Source organism: Schistocerca serialis, chromosome 2, assembly GCF_023864345.2.
Source record: "Schistocerca serialis cubense isolate TAMUIC-IGC-003099 chromosome 2, iqSchSeri2.2, whole genome shotgun sequence".
Classification (NCBI taxonomy): domain Eukaryota; kingdom Metazoa; phylum Arthropoda; class Insecta; order Orthoptera; family Acrididae; genus Schistocerca; species Schistocerca serialis.
The window spans coordinates 468,371,481-468,391,894 of NC_064639.1; the positions used below are offsets into that span (position 1 = coordinate 468,371,481).

The 20,414-nt window shown below is 43.9% G+C and overlaps 1 protein-coding gene across 1 annotated transcript in view; it reads left to right on the forward strand.

Moving 5' to 3' along the window:
• LOC126456090 (uncharacterized) overlaps positions 1 to 20,414 on the forward strand; it is an 891,834-nt gene that overhangs the window by 750,156 nt on the left and 121,264 nt on the right. Inside the window, exons 4-5 of the mRNA XM_050091846.1 lie at positions 2,578 to 2,844; positions 16,819 to 17,167. Of these exons, the coding sequence (XP_049947803.1) occupies positions 2,578 to 2,844; positions 16,819 to 17,167 (616 nt within the window). The remainder of the gene's footprint in view (positions 1 to 2,577; positions 2,845 to 16,818; positions 17,168 to 20,414) is intronic.

Genomic DNA, 20,414 nt, shown 5'->3' on the forward strand with positions numbered 1-20,414 from the left:
GCGTTAAATTCAATCAGCTTAAAAAAAGGATCAAACTCAACGCCTAGTGAGTTAAAATCTGACAAGGTTAGTGTTGTGTGTATAGCTCCGCGTAGTCAGCGCGTACACAACTTTCCCAATAGAGCGCGCCCCGCTAAGCACAACAGCGCAGGCGCAGCACTCGTCCATCTCCGCACTACGAGATGGCGCTGTCTTAGAAACGGACCAAATTCTGCTTCCGCTGATCCGCGTATTAATATGTAACGCAGCCAATGAGATTGCTGCTAACGTAGAACCTTTTCTCCTCGTGGACCACACTCGTGCAGTGATATCTGAACGTGCGAGGTATTATAATGAGTGCACAGACCCCGATTAGTCAGTCTGCATTTGTCTGCATTAGTCTATAGTCAAGTTTCAGTCTGCGCCTAATAAGATTATCATATTCCCGTACATAGCGATGAAGATAAATGAATAGACACTTTGACAAGTATCAGAGATATGTGAGAATAAGATTAACATACCAAGACCAAAGGAACTTCAGATTTTCAATTGTAAATAGCATCCAGAATCAAGTTAAGTAATTTTATGTAGCTATTATTTTAATAAATGTGTGTGAGAATTAATCAAGTTCTGTTTGAAGCTGGTCACCGTCAGTCTGCTACTCTAAGCGTGCAAGTGGCATTTCTATCGTCTGACCTAAAGGCAGAAGATAAACACGCCACGATAAGACCACGAGACATATTGCTGACACTCGCCTACTTCGTTAGAGCGACAAGTCAAATAATCTGATGGTGTGTGTACCGAAGGTCTTACAGTACGAACACCACAGTTAGACACTTGTTTTACTACACCAAAACTCTATGATTTGAATAACTCTAAAACGGAAAGGAACAATCGAAGGCAGAAACAGCCTCTAAAAAATACACGACGTTTCTCGCCAGTACCACATCAACCTCCATACCTCAGTTAAAGTGAACAGCAGATTGACAGTGATAAACGATGACCTGTACTACAATATACCAAAATTCCCAATTATACACACAAAGCGAACAGGTCTCTGTACCACAGCAACTGAATTTAATAAGATAACCTCCGATAACATTTTTATTAGAACCTTCAGACTTGGTAAGGGCGATAAAGCACAACTCTGTCAAACCTGGACATAAATTTAAACGTACTTCAACGGATCGCAGTCCGTTGCCAAACATATGTGAGTTTACCGTCAAACTCAGCTCAGTTATTACATGTCATGCATATTATTCAATTGGCTTTCCAGCTTCAATGACTCAAGTTGCAATCCACTGTCGCCAGAGGTCTCCGAATTGCAGAATCTAATACGGTGGGGTGTAACGTAACTACATTGATGTTTGACAAACAACGTGCTGTAATCGAGTTAGGAATTCAAAGAGTTCTTCCACACGTGGAGCACTCTCTCCTTCAGCGTGATAACGCCAGACCACACAGGAGCGCTGCGACATCTGCGCCTTGGATTCAATGTCATCGATATTCCTCCATACTGTCCAGACTTGGTCGCATCCGATTTTCATCCATTTCCAAAACTTAAACATCTTCGGGGAGTTCAATTTGATAGTGATAAATCGGCGCAAGCAGAAGAAGGTTGTAACTGCATCAATGAAGTCAAACATTCTGCAGTGACGGTGTCATCGAACTGGTCTCTCGTTGGGAGGAATGTATTCGTCACGAGAATAACGATGTTGAGAAATAAATACGTAAACGAGAAGAATAAAGACGTTGACCGAGCGAGGTGGCGCAATGGCTAGCACACTGGACTCGCATTCGGGAGGACGACGGGTCAATCTCGCGTCCGGCCATCCTGATTTAGGTTTTCCATGATTTCCCTAAATCACTCCAGGCAAATGCCGGGATGGTTGCTTTGAAAGGGCACGGCCGACTTCCTTTCACGTCTTCCCTAATCCGATGAGACCGATGATCGCGCTGTTTGGTCTTCTTCCCCAAAACAACCCAACCAACCAATAAAGACGTTGAACGTCAATAACGTTTTTCTTATTTAAAAAGTTTTACGAGTTTTCAAATAATGATTCGGAAGCATTACTTTTCAGGTGCCCTCGTAAGTAATGATTCTACACGTTACACTAAGTAGTTTGACAAAGTATGCACCTCCACGTTACGAGGATTCTTAAGCTGCACATTCTTCACTTTCAATTTTTTCTTTTTGTAAAGGACCTTTAAGTTCAAAGTTTTACTTTATTTTTCGTTGCACTTATATGTGAAAATGACAGGTAGTAGTTAAGGTGTTGTAGAATTTTAAAAGAGGAATAAAGAACATGTAATATATTTTCAAACTGTCAGTCGTATGTATTTCATCGATGTAAGTAGCACGATAACATACTTAGCATTATTTGTTGGGATCACATTGTTTTCCTTTTGGTGTGAGCAACTGCATTTCTTTACATCCCATAGGATATATCACTGTTTTGAGTCAGCGAATAAGAGTAACTGAGAGGTTAATATATGTTCTCCAAAAATTTGGGGAACTGTTTATACACATGTGAAGATAATGTAACTGCTTTTGCGTGTCGGTATCCTGCATCTCACTGCTTGTGTGTCTCTTTGCAGAGCTGTCGTCTCTGGACTCGATGCTGGTGTTCAACGTGTCGCTGGTGGCGGCGGCGTTTTCTGCGGGCGGCGAGGAAGTGCGGGCGGCGCAGCTGCTATTGCACGGCGGCCGCTGCTGGCCGGCAGAGCAGGGCAACCACAACCACCACCAGCACCACCACCACAACCACCACCGCGAGCACCAACACGGCCAGCCCGCACTGCCGCCGCTTGCGCTGGCGCCACCCTGCCGCGCCAGGCTATATCGCTTACATACGGCGGAGCCAGGTGAGGAAGGACGCAAGTGTGTGTGTGTGTGTGTGTGTGTGTGTGTGTGTGTGTGTGTGTGAGAGAGAGAGAGAGAGAGAGAGAGAGAGGGGTGGGGAGGGGGGAGAGAGAGCACAAGGGAGGAAGGGAGAAAAAAGGGCCGGGAAGGGAGATCGGTTACGCGCGCAGCTACTAAAGAGTGCCTGATACTGTGTTACCCCTTATAGTTATGCACTCCCGCAATCCAACTAGAGCACATACTGCATCAGCGCACTACCTAATGGCAGGTTGGCCTATATGTGAAGTACAGCCTTTAAAACATTACAGTGAATGTCAGCAATCAGGCCGGCCAACAAACTGACACAGCCAAACAGACGGGCTCCTACCAAAATCAAGACTCAGCAACACAGCGTGTCAAGATCTAAGAAGAAAGTTGCAGCAGCTGGGCGAACGAGACGTCACTCTAATTGGAGGGCACCAAGAAACACTCAGTCATAATGAACCTGCAGTTGCAAAGTACACTAATACACAGGGATCATGAATACGGAGAGCTGAAAAAATTCTCATAAATTTTGTTATTTATTTATTTACATTATTTAGACCCATAGAGGATTACGTGAAGCAAATTATGACCTGTAGCTGTTATTTTTCTTGTTCTTCCAGAATTGTTTCATCTTCTCGCTAAGCTTAGCTCCACATTCATCTGACCACTCTCTTCTAGGTACCTTGGGTTTGACTTCTGATTAAATTTCCCAGCTGTAGATCTTATATATGAAGACGTTTCGATCTTCGATGTTTGTCGGTGAGATTTTGGGATTTTTTAGTTCAGTTGGGACCTGTTATCGTTTTCAGTAAGTACGTCAAAATTTTCTTGGTTAGTCGGTTGTCATATAGTCTCATAATGTGTCCGTAGAATTTCAGTCGTCGTTTGCGAATATCGGTTTCGATGTTGGAATCTGTGACTGAGTGTGAATGTAGACGGTATCCTTCGTCGGCGAGGTTAGGGCCAAATATTTTTCGGATGATTTTTTTTCAGCCTTTTTGATATTTCGAGGTCTCCTTTTTCCTTAAGGTTTAAAGTCTCGCCGGCGTAGAGTGTTTCAGGTTTGACAACAGTCGTGTAGTGTAGAACTTCGGTGTTGATGTTTATGCATTTTTTATAGCAGATGTTCACAACTTTCCCATAGGTTTTCCGCATTTTGAGTTCCCATGTTTTTGTGCTAAACTTTCCGTTTGTAGGCTCAATAATTTCTCCTAAGTACTTGGAAGTGGTTAACCGTGTTACTGTGCCATATTTTGTAATTAAATTTTGTGTTTTGATGTGTTTTGTAGCCATAATTCCGTTCTAGAAAAGGAAATTTGCAGTCCAAATTTCTCGGCACACCCTTTGAGGACTTCAATCTGATGGATTGCTGTTTGTTCATCACCAGAAAGGATCTTGAGGTCATCAGCGAAGGCTAGGCATGTGACGTCGATGTTACCCTTTTCTTTTCCTAGCTTGACGGGTTTCCAGAGGTTTCGATTTTTCAGTTATTGTTCCCATTCTTTGATGACTGTCTAAAACGATGTTGAAAATTAGTGGGGAAAGGCCATCGCCGTGCCAGACGCCAGTCTTGATGGCAAAAGGTTGTGAGATGTCTTCGCTGAATTTGACTTTGGAAGTTGTGCCTGTTAGGATTTGTTGGATGAGCCGTTGTGGTTTTGGATCCAGATCGTTTTCTTTGTGTCTTTAAACAGGTATTGTCGGTCGATGGAGTCGTAAGCTTTCTTGAAGTCGACAAATGTGCAGATGGTTGGGAGATTTCGTGTAGCTCGAATTTTCAGTGTATACTTCAGGTTGAAAATTTGTTCGTTGCCTGATCTGTGTGGCCTGAACCCTGCTTGATATGCACCTATTAGGGGTGCGAGTTGTTCTTGTACGCGTTGTAAGAGGCAAGCGGAGAGGACTTTTTAAGGAACGGAAAGGACGGAGATTCCTCTGTGGTTTTTCACATCAGATTTGTCTCCTTTTTTGTAAAGAGGGTGGATGAGTGCGCATTTCCAGTCGTCTGGGAAGTCTTCACTTAGCCGTATGTCCTGGATGATCTGTGTGATTTCCTGTAATGATCGTGTTTCGAGATTTTTCAGTAATTCTGCGGAGATACCCTCTTCCCCTGATGTCTTTCCGTTCTTCAGGTTTGTGATATGGTGTATTGCTTCTTGTGCCGGTGGATCGGCGTCGGGTTTCGTGTGACTTGGGATGCATGTTGTAATCGTTCGGATGGTTCAGGGCAATTAAGACGAGGTGTGTCAGTTTTTTGCAGTTTTCTTGGTTGGAGAGTGCGAGTTTCCCATCTTTTTTCTTGAAGGTCGAATTTTCTGGTGAGTAACCTTTAAATGTGTTAGCGAAAGCTCTATACAAATTTCTACTGTTTTAATTTCTGAAGTTGTCCTCAATTGATCTGAGCTGTATGGTGATGTAGCTGCGTTTGGTTTTCCTGGTGGTTTTGTGTGTCCTTTTTTTTATATTTTGTGGTAAGTTCTTATGGGACCAAACTGCTGAGGTCATCGGTCCCTAAGTTTACACCCTACTTAATCTAACTTAAAATAACTTACGCTGAGGACAACACACACACCCATGCCCGAGGGAGGACTCGAACCTCCGACGGGGGTGAGGGGGGGGGGAGCCACGAGGACCGTGACAAGCCGTCTCGGACCGCTCGGCTACAGCTCGCGGCTTTGTGAGTCTCTTTGCGGATATCGAGGAAGTGTTAAAGGGGTCAAAAATGGTTCAAATGGCTCTGAGCACTATGGGACTCAACATATTAGGTCATAAGTCCCCTAGAACTTAGAACCACTTAAACCTAACCAACCTAAGGACATCACACACACCCATGCCCGAGGCAGGATTCGAATCTGCGACCGTAGCAGTCCCGCGGTTCCGGACTGCAGCGCCAGAACCGCACGGCCACCGCGGCCGGCTTGTTATAGGGTTTCCGACGATTTTTGCTGTTGTATTTTTGAAAGGTGATTCGGTGCTTGGTCACAGTTGGAATTCCACCATGAGTGTTTCACCTTTTTCTAAAGTGGGACTAATTCTTTGGCTTTTCTGCTTGTTTTGCTACAGAAGTCTGTGCAGCTGTTTGTCGGTTCTTTTTCCCGTTCTTGTGTGATCTTTGTTTCTTGAATTATAGATGTGTTTAACTTTTGGATATGATATGCTGTTTTTTTTATGTGTACTCTCTTCGGAGAGAATTTTAGTTTAACTCGGGTGAGATAGTGGTCCGAGTCGATGTTCTCACCTCTTCGGACGTGAATGTCATGGGTGATTCTGTTGTGGGCGTAGGAGATGGCAATGTGGTCGATCTGATTTCACCAAGATGCTGGGTTGGTGATCGCCATGTTTTCTATTTTGTGGGGGTGTCCTGAAGTGGGTGGACATAACTTTGAGGTTGAATTGTTGGCATATGTCAGTCAGAGGTGTGCCATTAGTGTTAGCGTTTTGGTGTGCAGAATTTTTGCAAATTATTTTTCGATAAGTTTTTTCTTTCCCGAATTGAGCGTTGAAGTCTCCCATTAGCATTTTCACGTCGTGTTGTTGAAGTTTGCTCAGCTTTTTCGAGTTCGTTACAACATTTTTTGACGGTTTCGGGATTTTTCTTGTTTTCGATACTGGGGGGCGCATGCGCATTGATGTTCGTGTATATTTTATTGGAACTCCGGATGCGCAGGATCATGAGTCTATTATTGATGGATGTGATTTCTTTAACATAGTCGATGATGGATTTGTGTACAAGAAAGGCCATTCAGAAGGTTGGTGCGCCTTTCGGGACATTCTGTTGTCATGAAGATGCCGTAGGTTCCGTAGTCCATGGTTTAGTTGTAAGTCAGTCGTGTTTCTTGAAGAGCAAGTATGATAATTTATTGTCAGACGACTTCTTACATTACGTAACTTTCCTGTCTGGATCAGTGTATTGATGTTCAGTGTTCCAATGAAGGTTTTCTGCTTCTAGGGAAGTTTACCAGATTTTATCTGCGGTGCTTGCCTGGACTCCCCAGATTCCGAAAGTCCAGTTGCCGTTTGTCGACGGATGGATTGTGTACCACCTAGGGTAAAGTTGAATTTGCTTGCACAGTTTATGATTACTTGTGTTTTACTGGTTTGGCCTGGTCAATACCAGGACGGAGAGGACCAAAGGTTGTTGAGGCCTTTGGAATATAATATTTTCAGCCGAGCTCACTCAGCGAACAGACGCTGACCAGAGTACCGGCGATTTTCACTCAGACGTGCCTGGATTGTGAATTGCGTCGGTATCTGGTCCGCCCCGAGAATTTGATTTCCTCGGTACCACCCATATCTGGGAGGCTTTCCCCTATCAGCCACCCAGGAAGGCGCCCGATGGAGGATCCAACAACCTCACATACGAATTTTTTAATTTTTTAAATTGGTCAACAAATGACTGGATAGAAGCCTTAGACTCAGCGATTCTCTTGGGTTCTCAGCTAGATCTATTGCTAACACATGATGATAGTAGTTGTTGTAAGCTTCGAGCATCGTTCTTTTCACAGACGCATAAACTATTACCTGTCGTCATTTGAGCGTTCTCTATTGAACCAGAGTGCAACAGCCTTTGCTTCCTCGGCATTTTTAGAATTTTGTTGTTAAACCACGGTGAGTTTTTTGCGTCCATTGTTCTGTAACCCCACATTCCATTCGGTATTATTTTCTCTGTTATTTTTCTGTCTCCAAATTATATTGGCTCAGTTTGTGATTATTCTTCGTCAGGTTTGACTTGTGTGATCCCTGGTGTGCTTGAGTTCAAACCTTGTACGGATGTCAGAATTCTACTGGCCGTAGCCTGCCGATGTGCCCGTAGGACGACTTTTTCTGACATCTGTGGCGAGGTATGACATATTCTCTGTGGTTTTCCTAGAGTGTAAGCTGTGTTCCTTTGCGTCAGCTTTGGGCAGAGAAATTTCTCGTGATTTTGCGTTCTTAATTCACTATGCTTTCCATGCTGCTTTTCGTATGGAGTGTTAGTGCCTGCCTTGCGAACATTAGTTCGGGCCTATCTATTCTGTTTGTCGCGTCTGGTCTTTGTGTGAATGAACATACATTTCTTTTTATATACATTATCTCCTTGTGTCCTGAGGTACGCTCTCTTCAGTTTTCAAAGTCGAGTCTTCTGAGACATCTTCTCTCCCCCTGTAGGTCCGAGGATTTCACCAAGCCGGCCGGAGTGGCCGTGCGGTTATAGGCGCTACGGTCTGGAACCGCGTGACCGCTACGGTCGCAGGTTCGAATCCTGCCTCGGGCATGGATGTGTGTGATGTCCTTAGGTTAGTTAGGTTTAAGTAGTTCTAAGTTCTAGGGGACTGATGACGACAGTAGTTAAGTCCCATAGTGCTCAGAGCCATTTGAACCATTTGATTTCACCAAGACATTTTTATTTTCGATTTCCCCCTTCATTAATTTCATCTCCAGCACTGACAATGTTGAGAGTTAGTGGACAACAAGAGCATTGTGCGCTACGCTTTAGATAAGTACGTATTGAACAGAATTATGAGGGATGGAAAAGACGCACTATGGTTTGACAACTGTGTTAGAAAGCTGCTACGAAAGCAAAGAGAGCTTCACTCAAATTTAAACGTAGCCAAAGCCTCACAGATAAACGAAAACTTAACGAAGCCAAAATTAGTACAGGGAGAGATATGTATGAAGCATTCAACGAATGCGAAGATAAAACTCGGTCTAGACACTCTGTAACCCTAATGGCATTGAAAGAGAGACTGATACAGAAAATGCCAAAAAGGTTAACCATCTTTTTTGAAAACATTTTCACAGAGGAAGATCACACTGTACTTTCCCCTTTAAATCTTCGCACAAACGAAAAGATGACATTTATCGAAGTAAGTGACCAAAGGATAGACAAGCAGCTGAAAACACTCAACAGAGGAAAGACCACTGGATCTGACAGGTTACCAGTTCGATTCTACATGGAGTATGCGAAAGAACTTGTCCCTCTTCTAGCAGCAGTATACCGTGGGACTATAGGAGCGAAGCGTTCCAAACAACTGGATAGAAGCACACGTCATTCCAGTTTTCATGGAGCGTCGTCGGACTGCCACAAAAAACTGTAGGCCTCTATCTCTGACGTCGGTCTGTTGTAGAACTTAAGAACCTGTTTCACACTCTCGTATTATGGCATTACCCGAGTCGGAAAATCTCCTCTGTAGGATGCAACATGGGTTCCAAAAGCAACGATCGTGTGAATCCCAGCTCGCTCTGTTCATATTCGAGACGCAGAAGAAGTAGATTCAGGAGACCAGGTAGATTGTTTCTTGACTTCCGGGAGGCATTCGATAGTTTCTTATTGGCGCCTAATGAACAAAAAGGCCAATTGTGTGGTTGGATTGTCACCCTGAACGGAGAGAAGTCTTCAGACATAAACCTAACTTCACGCTTGCCCCAGGTGAGTGTTATAGGACCATTACTTTTCACACTACTTATAAATTCCTTTTAGATAACGTCTAAAGTTCCATGAGGTTTTTCGCGGCTGATGCTGTCGCATACAGAGAAGCCGCGGACCTAGAAATTTGTAGCGAAATGCAGGAAGACTTGCAGAGGATACAGGGAGAGGAAATTGATCCTCAACAACAATAAATGTAACTTATAGCAGCTAAATGGACACAAACACCCTTTATTGGATAATTACAATATTGCAGAACAGTCATTGGAAGCACTTCCATAAAATATCTAGTAATCACATAAAATTAATCGCGAGTAGAGCAGATGTGAGACTGAGATTAGTTGGAAGAGTCCTCAGGAAATGTTGTCCATCAACAATGGAAGCAGATTACAAAAACACTCGTTCGATCAATAATTTCTCGTCTGTATAGGATCTATACCAGTTAGGGCTGACAGAGGAAATAGAGAAGATCCAAAGAAGAGCAGAATGATTCGCTACATGATCTACTGTAAGCACGAAAGCGTCACGGAGGTGCTCAGCCATTTCCAGTGGCAGACCCTGCAAGAGAGGCGTTCAGCGCCACCGTATGGTCTACTGTTGAAGTTCCAACACCGTACGTTCCTTGAAGAGTCAACCAATGTATTGCTTCCTCTTACGTATATGTCGCGAAGAGACCATGAAGATAAAATTAGAGATATTCGAGCCCACACGGAGGCTTACCAGCAATCGTTCTTCCCGCGAATTATACGCAACTTGAACAAGAAAAGGGGGAGGTGACACTGCTACACAAAGTACCTCCGCCTCATAGTAAGGTGGCATGTGGAGTATAGGTTTAGATGTAAATTACTTAGACGACTTCCTGACTATACCAAATGATCTTCAGGTCATTAATTACTGCCTTGAACTATTTTTCGGGAACTTTAGGTCTGTCGTCCAGTCTATTAGAAATCTGCTTCGCTAATCTTGTTGCATCCATCCTGAAAATATGTACTACAACTTTAGTTGTCATTTCCTTATTGCTGCCATCAACCGTGTAGCTCTTCTCTTGCTTGCAGTCTATACTGCCCATAATCATCTTGGGACCAATTATTTTGAGATGAATCTTGAGATTGAACTTCTCGGTTTCTCTCAGTCCAGCCTTTCTTGTCATTCTGGGGCTTTGACTTACACGTAGACATTTGCTTTTCATCACTGTGTTACGGTGCCGGATTTAGCTTTTCTTGAGACGTAAGTTCTAGGAAAGCAGCGACCATCTTCTCTATCCTCGTGCCGTTGGTTTCTTTTTCTCTAGTTTTAACACGAACTGTTTCACTAAGATATCTGAAAGTGTATATTTCTACTAGAGACGGTCAGAATGTGCATGAAGCTCACTCGATACTGAGGACCTTCGCAGTTGTTGGGAGTCGGATAACGAGTAACTCGTGGCTCGAGCACCAGAGCACGTGAGCGAGGTGTCCCAGGTATACTCGTAGCGAAAGGAGACAATCTAAGTACGACAGTGAAAGACCTTCAAAGAAAACTGCATGCGTGACAAGTACATGTTTAATGCATACACCATTTCATCATCATATTATCATTTTTGCATCATTTCGTCAATTTGCTTAGAAACATAATAGTATGGGATCACAGTCATTCTTTTTTATTTGGAGCATGTACCTAGAAGCAAAATTTTTGTCGGCTGCAGTGTAGCTCAGTTTATAATCTTATGACTGCGCAGTGAAGAAACAATATTTTTTAAGATGCTCGATAAGAGTAACTCTTCACGTCCTTCCCTTTGGTACTAAACGTACCCCACAATACAACAAGGAACACATGTTAAGAACATTTGTTCTGGAAATCAGTATTATCCTCTTCACGTACATCTTTAAAATAAGGAAGCAAGTTTTTCGGAACATGACGATGAGAAAGAATCAAAGGAAAGTATTATAACGATTATTTCTTAATGATTTCAAGGTGAAACTTAGTGGACACCCTTCGCTGATTGAAAATATTATTCAAATGTTTTGGGAAAATCTTAGCTACAGATTTTATAAATCCTCTATCAAAATTTATTTTATGTTCAAGTTTTTCTTTACCATGATGCCCACTGATATTCCCGAAAATTCTTCCGTAATCGTACATTTTTTACATGTTCTGAGGATCTGAGATAACGTAAATAAGACGATGAGCAAAAGAAATCTATCAGTTTATATAACTTTACTCCGCCGCTGTTCATAAACTAAAAAGGGTATAATAGACAGTATTATAATGGGCACTAATATTTCAAATGATTGTAAGAGTTATCAAGGAAAACGTTAGAAAAAGTAAATAACATTGGCTGCGACTCTTTCTTGACCTGAATTTAAAAGACGTAAATTCCTAAAAGAAATTAAGCAACTAGTAGATTGAAACTAAACCAGCTTCTCTCCAGCATAATGTACGCCGCCCTTGTTACATTTTGTAGAACGCTCCTTTCATTGTCAAAGGACTGTGAGAGACAGAACTAGAGTGACCATGAGTTATTACCAGCAGTAAGAACACGGTGAGTACTCCCATGTTTGCAGCGCCAGCTCAGACTTGACAGAAATTCCATCTTTCAGGAGACTATCCCGATTAAGAAAAAGATTTTTTGGCAGTATTATCAGTTGACTTGGAACATACTTCAAATAACAAGTGACAATACATCATTGTACCTACTGACAACACGGATTTTTTCCCCCCATCAGTTTTGCAGTTGGTGTGATATGGCTTGCCAAGAATTCCTCTCCTGTGTCAACCTTTTCTTTCTGAGTAGCGCTCGCAGCCTTCGCCCTCAATTATAAGGGTTGCCCAGAAAGTTAGGCACCGCATTTCTTTTTTGTCAGCCGAAAACAATGCTACGAATGCGAAACGTTACGTATGTATTATTTGAAGTCTCCTGAGTGAGAGCGCCTAGTTTCCGTCACTTCCGACAGATAGCGTAGCTGCAGGACAGTTTCAAAATGGCGTCTGCAGGTGAGGTACGTTACAAGCAACGTGCTGCCATCCAATTTCTCATTGCAGAGAAGGAAACTGTGGGGAATATTTACAAACACTTGTGCAAAGTCTATGGAGCATCTGCTGTCGACAGAAGTACAGTTAGTTGCTGGGCACGGAGGGTGAGGTCATCAGAAGGCGGTTCGTTGGAGCTCTTTGATTTGCAGCAGTCGGGGAGACCATCCACAGCTGTCACACCTGACATAGTGCAGCGAGCTGATCTTATTCCCACTTTAAAGATGCCATTCATGGGAAACATTTTGAGAACGATGAGGAGGTGATTCACACAGTGAAGTGAACTGTGCCGCCGACCACCTTCAAACGATAACCGATGCTAACGTTATACCTCTGTGTGGAATTTTTGAGAAAGTTGACCTTGAGATAAACTAATGGAAACAAAACAATCAAATTGGGATTCGTTTCCGAAACACTCCAGCAGAGTATAACTAAAGGTAAACTGTGGGTGTGGAACAGTCGTTCTCCAGCACAATAGCAAATTGTAACATCACATATTTTAACCGGTCGCCAGCCTAATTAGGCATTCTTGTGTCTAGCTAAATGATAAAGCAGAGGCAGTGCTAAGGCTAATCTAACCTTCCTTGGCACACACACACACACACACACACACACACACACACACACACACACACACTAAACTCTTTCCTTACGTCTGTTCACACTACAACACAGTAACCTAAACTTGCTGACAAAGATGCTACTAACTAGCAAGTCAGATAAACAAATGGCCAATGACATAGTAAACAGCAAGATATGCCTCTAAGGGAACTAGGTGCAACTGTTTATAAAACCAATTACCGACACACATGAAACTAGTAGCAGTACTGAACAGGGAAAAGCTTCAAATGATTCTGAATTTAAATCAGGGGGGTCTGCTAATGATCAAAATCTAAAACTTCATTGGTTCGTGCAGGGTCTCTATGTCAATGCATTAACCAAGTTGCATTAGAATAGATAACACAGTAAACAGTTCTTTCTTAAACTCGGTTTGAAGCAACAAAACAGAATGAAAATCTAACTACACTGGCCCTGAAGCGGTCTTTGCATTGCTTCATTAACTAACTAGGCTAGTATATGAGGACCCTTAAACTTTCATGGTTTGAAGAACCATGCTCATTAACAAAACTACACCAGTACGCATGAGAAGTTGTAAGTATTGTTATCATTAATTATTAATGACGTAAAGCACAACAAACGAGAACTCTTTCAATAACAAATGTGCTTTCATAAGCAGTCTTTTGACCTAATCAAAAGTATAATTGGCTGTGCAACTGACATGACAACATTAAATTCAAGTTCAACCACTTTCTCATAACAAATTAGGACAGTCGGAATTAAAATCACTGGGATAGGATTCCTGTCCAGGTTTGTGATTTGGGATAATCACGGGTGTAAGATAGAGTTTTTAGCAACACCACGATTCTTATTAGAATCAACCAAATTTCAGAGGGCCAAATATAAACAATTTAGTGGAAGACTGACGACACTGGTGGCGTGGGAAAATAGGGTGTGTAGATAAAACACTATTCTTTCGTGTGCGTAATTCTCATTATGTTCAATAAAGAATTGTTGAAAAAAAGCGGTGGACTACTCTCTGGACAACCCTCATATTTGCTGCATGTATTCCAATCTCTGTCTTCCTATATAGGTTTTACCCACTATAGTCCCCTCAAGTATGATGGAAATTATTCACTGGTGTGTGAACAGATGTCCTATTTTCATGTCCCTTCTTCTTGTCAATGTTTTCCATATGTTTCTTTCCTCACAAATTCTGAGAAGAACGCCTCATTCCTCGCCCTCTGAGAAAATCAAATTTTCAACACTCTTTTGTAGACCACATCTCAAACGCTTCGATTCTCTTCTCTTCCGATTTTCCAACAGTTCATGCTTCACTATCATACAATGCTGTGCTCCAGATGTACATTCTCAGAAATTTCTTCCTCAGATTAAGGCCTATGTTTGATACTAGTCGCCTTCTCTCATCCAGGAATGCCCTTTTTCTGGTGGTAAGTCGGTTTTATGTCATCCATGTTCCGTGCGTCATGGGTTTCTTGCTGCCTAGGTAGCAGAGTTCTGATGTTAAGTTTCTCTTTGTTCACATTTCTGCTACTTCTCATTGCTTTCGTCTTTCTTCGGTTTTCTCTCAATCCATATTCTATACTTGTTAGGCTGCTTTTTCCACTCAGCAGATCCTGCAATTCTTCTATTTCAATGAGGATAGCAATATCATTCGTGAGCCTTATTTCTGATATCCAATCACCTTGAATTTTAATCCCACTCTTAAAACTTTCTCTTATTTCCGTCATTCTTTTTCGAAGTATAGACTGAACAGTAGGGACGAAGAACTACTTCCCTGTCTTACACCATTTTTAATCCAAGCACTTCGATCTTGATCTTCCAATCTTCCAGTCTTGTTTTTCCCTCTTGGTTCTTGTGCAGTATGTATATGACTCCTATTTTTCTCAGAATTTCGAACATCTTGGAGCATTTTACACTGTCGAACGCTTTTTCCAGGTCGACAATTCTTTTTTTTTGCTTTGTTTTAGTCCTGCTTTCATTGTCATCTGCAACGTCGGAAATGCCTCTCTGGTGCCTTTCCCTTTCCTAAAGATAAACTGATCGTCATCTGCCAGATCCTCAATTATCTTTTCCATTCTACCTTGTTTTATTCTCAACAGCAACTTAGATGCATGAGCTCTTAAGCAGACTGTGCGGTAACTCTCGCAGCTGTCGGCTCTTCGGAATTGTGTGGATGATTTTTTTTTGAAAGTTTGATGGTACATCGCAATTCTGATACATTTTACTCACCAAAGAGAACGGTCATTTTGTTGCCATTCACCCCAATGATTTTAGAAATTTTGGTGGAATGTCATGTATCCCTTTTGTCTTATTTGATCTTAAGTCCTCCAAAGCTCTTTCAAATTGTGATTCTAACACTGGATCCCCTAACTCTTCCCTCTCGCCACCTGTTTCTTCTTCTGTCACATAATCAGACGAACTCTTCCCCTCATAGATGCCTGCAATGTACTCTCATCTCTGCATTTAACAATGGAATTCCCATTGTACTCTTAATATTATCATCCTTGCTTTCAGTTTCACCGACGGTTACTGTAACTTTTCTGTATGCTACGTCAGTCCTTCTGGCTATCAAATTTCTTGGGTTTTTCACATTTTTCAGTCATTTCGCCGTATCTTCCATGTGCTTCATATTTATTTTACTCCTAAGTAACTTGTATTTCTGCATTCCTGAAATTTACTGAACATGTTTTTACTGATATACGGGATATAAAATCCCGTCTGAGGCCTGCGATCATTTTTATGTTAATAATTGGCAACGAATACTTGAAAATCGCAATAAAGTGATGAGATGTTCAATTGACTCGTTTATTAGAACGTGTTACTCGTTTCGGGATCACGCTCTGCTTCGAGACTGCTTTTGTCGCAGTTATGTTATTTGACACTTTCTTTAAGTTGTTGGTTTAGTTCCTGGTTGGTTAGGAAGGAGTTGAAGTTTGTGATGTCTGAAGATGGGTGTAATCACGAAACGCGTAACATGTTCTAATAAATGAGTCAATTGAACATCTCATGACTTGAAACTTCCTGGCAGATTAAAACTGTGTGCCGGACCGAGACTCGAACTCGGGACCTTTGCCTTTCGCGGGCAAGTGCTCTACCAACTGAGCTACCGAAGCACGACTCACGCCCGGTACTCACAGCTTTACTTCTGCCAGTACCTCGTCTCCTACCTTCCAAACTTTACAGAAGCTCTCCTGCAAACCTTGCAGAACAAGCACTCCTGAAAGAAAGGATATTGCGGAGACATGGCTTAGCCACAGCCTGGGGGATGTTTCCAGAATGAGATTTTCACTCTGCAGCGGAGTGTGCGCTGATATGAAACTTCCTGGCAGATTAAAACTGTGTGCCCGACCGAGACTCGAACTCGGGACCTTTGCCTTTCGCGGGCAAGTGCTCTACCAAGTTCGAGTCTCGGTCGGGCACACAGTTTTAATCTGCCAGGAAGTTTCATATCAGCGCACACTCCGCTGCAGAGTGAAAATCTCATTCTGGATCTCATGACTTTATTGCGATTGTACAGCACTGATTGCCAATTATTAACAATTTTTAACTTCCTTGTTTCATCGACCGACTCAAATATTTGTTCAGTTACCCATTGTTTCTTCGCGGTTACCGTTCTTATACCTATGTTTTAGTTTCCAACTTCTGCGTTTGTCTTTTCTAGAAATGTCCATTCCTCTTGAACTGAACTGCCTACTGAGTGATTCACTATCGCAAGGATTTAACCGTTGTTCTCCCGATTTACCGTGTGCTAACCAGTGTGTCACATCACTCGGTTGGAGTCGCTGGAGACTGCCGCTGGGCACCACTGCAGCGGTGTCCATAACGGGTTGTACTTTATATAGTGACAGTCTGCCGATGACCGCTGTGTGGTCGAAACTGCTTGCGGTACTGAGAATTAATTGCTCGCGTGATTGTGTCGTTCAGAATGAAAGAGTGGTGTGTGGTGTGTGGGCAGGCGGGGCGCGTCGGCGGCGGCGCCCTCTGTCGCTGCTGTCGACGCTGCCGCTGGCGCCGCCGCGCGCCGGCTGGACGTCTCTGGAGGTGTCGGCGCCGCTGCGCGAGCTGCTGCTGGTGGCGGGCCGCGCGCTCGCCGTGCGCTTCGAGGCGCCGGGCGGCCGCCCCATCCCGCCGCGCGCCTTCCTACAGCCCGAAGACCGCGCCGCCTTCCTCGTCGTCTTCTCCGACGACGTCGCGGACGAGAACCGCGTCGACGACGGCGGCGCTGACGGCGACGGCGTCGGGGGTCGAGACGGCAGCGGCGGTCGGCAGGCGACCAAAGCGGACGCCGAGGATTTCAGGCCGAGGTACAGTTCACGCCACGTAACGTGGCACTTGCAGAGAAACGCATTTTAATCCTGAGCGTCTGGCGGATGGGACTAATTACATACTGCTAAGTAGCAGCGTGCGCCAAGTCTGCAGTGAAGAATCTGATGACGTATCACGGTAAACTTTTCCGATGGATGGTTTCTGTTGTCTGCTTGCAGTCTTTAATGGAAACTGCGAGAGACCTGCGCTTATTCAACAAAAATTACACTTTGAGGTTGGAAGCACATCCTTGTTCCATTCACGTTTAACAGATAACGAGAAAATGAACTTTGTAGCAGCACAGAGTGCTCATAACTAAACTTTCGCTACTTGAACCAGTGTAGACGGAAAACGATTTACCGTATGCGCAGCCAAGTTAACAGAAATGATGTTCAGACTGTGTACTGCAGCATTTTTGTTGTTAGTAGTGTTAGCGTCGTGACTTACCGTTAAACCCCGTTACTGGTACGACGACGTATGTCTGAAACACAAGAATTATTAGTACAGTTGCTGACGTCCTCCCCCGTTAGCCGAATGGTTAGCCGGCACGGTAGCGTGTTCGGTCAGAGGGCTGCGTGCTCTCTGTAATAAAAAAACTGAGTCAAGGAACCAACGATCAGTTTGAACGGATGTGTTGCGACGTCCGCCCCGACCAAACGCAACGAACTATATCGAACAAAATGAGTAAAAAAAGATGGTCAGCGTGACGGATTGTGAATCCTCTGGACTCGGGTTCGATTCCCGGCTGGATCGGGGAATTTTCTGCACCCAGGGACTGGGTGTTGTGCTGTCCTCATCATCATCCTATCATCCTCATCGACTACAGGTCGCTGAAGTGGCGACAAATTGAAAGACCGCCACCCAGGGAACGGTCTGCCCGACGGGGGGCCTTAGCCATATGATTTAAAATGGTTCAAATGGCTCTGAGCACTATGGGACGTAACATCTATGGTCATCAGTCCCCTAGAACTTAGAACTACCGAAAGCTAACTAAGGACATCACACACATCCATGCCCGAGGCAGGATTCGAACCTGCGACCGTAGCGGTCGCGCGGTTCCAGACTGTAGCGCCTAGAACCGCTCGGCCACCCCGGCCGGCTCAGATCTATTTTTTTTAAAAGAAAAAGAATAAAAAAGAAACCGTTGCTCACAGTCAAGATGGGTCTCAACAAGGTGAGTAGGATTTTAGTCTGCTTAATCAAAACAGCTGCAGTAGTTCGTAAGATTCCACGGCGGGTGTCAGTTTGAACAAAATGCTTTTAAGTATAGGAGCGCGGAATTGTAGCTACTACAACAGCTAACAGCTAAACTATCCACATTTCGATCGGCTTGCTGCGGTCCTCTTAGGCCGGGTCACTGCTGTATATTGGTGAATATCTTTCTTTATACTCTGTTATCTCCAGTTATATGGTGGCTACCAAAGTTACACATTTGTGGTAACGTCTTATAGGACCAAATTACTGAGGTCATCGGTCCGTTACTACTTAATCTAACCTACACTAACTTACGCTAAGGACGACACATACACCCATGCCCAAGGGAGGACTCCAACCTCCGACGGGGGAGCCGCTCGGACCGTGACTAAGCGCCTTCGTCCGCGCGACAGCCCCTCGCGGCAACGTCAAACATCTGAGATGTCACTGGACAATTTGAAGAGTTTGTTGTGGGCAATATATATGACCCACAAATTACGCAGCCTGGTGGCCATACGGAGTCTTACGTTAAGTATTCTACTGCGCATTTCACCCAGCTTACACTGGAACAGCAAGCACTAGCTACGGCTCTTATGGTCAGCTTTGACATAAAATCTTTGTTTACCAAATTGCCTGCGGTTGAAACCATCAACATCCTACAGGAGCAAATACCGCCAGCCATCCGCGACCTAGTGGAACTGTGCTTGTCATCGACATATTTTAATTGGCGGTGCAAATTTTATGAGCAAACAGATGTAATCGCTACGGGCTCCCCCTCCTGTCCCCCCACCCCCCTCACCAACAGCAGCTGACATATTCGTGGAATACTTCGAACAAACCTCGCTAAATTCCACGCCATTGCGCCCACGGTGCTGGCGCAGATATGTGGACATTTTTCATATGGTGTCGTGGGAAACTAGAACTACGTAGGTTTATTGAAAACTTTAACAGCTTACACAAGAGCATACAGTTCACTCCAGAAGCAGAAAACAACTCCGAGTGATTTCTTTTCTGGATGTTAAGATTTACAGTACATCTAGCGCCAAATTAGGGAACAAAGGCTACAGGAAGCCGATGCACACCAACACATACCTAGACTTGGATTCGCACAACCACCCAGAACAAGAAAACGCTATGCTACGTACGCTGACAGCCCGTGCTTACCAGATTAGTGACGCCAACCACGTACAACAGAAACTGAACCAGGTCAAGACAACATTCCGTGATAATTTATACAATAACAGAGACATACAACGAACTATGACGTACAGCGAAGACAAAACAGGCAATGGTAGAGAAGATAATCTTTCTGTTGCTCGTTTACCTTGCCGGCCGCTGTGGCCGAGTGGTTCTAGGCGCTTCAGTCCAGAACCGCGGTGCTGCTACGGTCACAGGTTCGAATCCTGCCTCGGGCATGGATGTGTGTGATGTACTTAGGTAAGTTAGGTTTAAATAGTTCTAAGTATAGGGGACTGATGACCTCAGATATTAAGTCCCATAATGCTTAGAGCCATTTGAGCTTTTTTTTCGCTTACCTTATGTGAGGTCATCAGCAACCGTGTGGGCAAGATTCTGCGTCGCACACCTATATTCCAGAGTAGATGCGAGATCCGAAATTTGTTGATGATCGCTAAGGATTCCGTGAATCCTCTCCACACAGCAGGTGTGTACGACATTAGGTGTGAACGCGGCGAAGTCTACGTTGGTGATACAGAGAGGCCCATTAGCACTCACGTTTCGGAGCATGAACGTTACGTACTACTAGGAGAGAAAAACAAATCAGCTGTAGCAGAACACCAACCGTAAAGCGGCCGCCTTGCCGATTTTCAAAAACCCCGCATGCTTGCTTCGCAGTCTAGGATGCTCCACAGGAAAATAAGAGAAGCTAATGAAATAATTAGTCGCCCTAACAACATGAACAGGGTAATGATGGCTGCAAGCTACTTACGGTCTGGCTGCCGGAGATTCCAGCCCGGCGGACAGCGTGTGTTCACCGGCTGGCGGCGCTTCGTGACCCGGGTGTGCCAGGTAGACGGCGGCCACGAGAGAAGC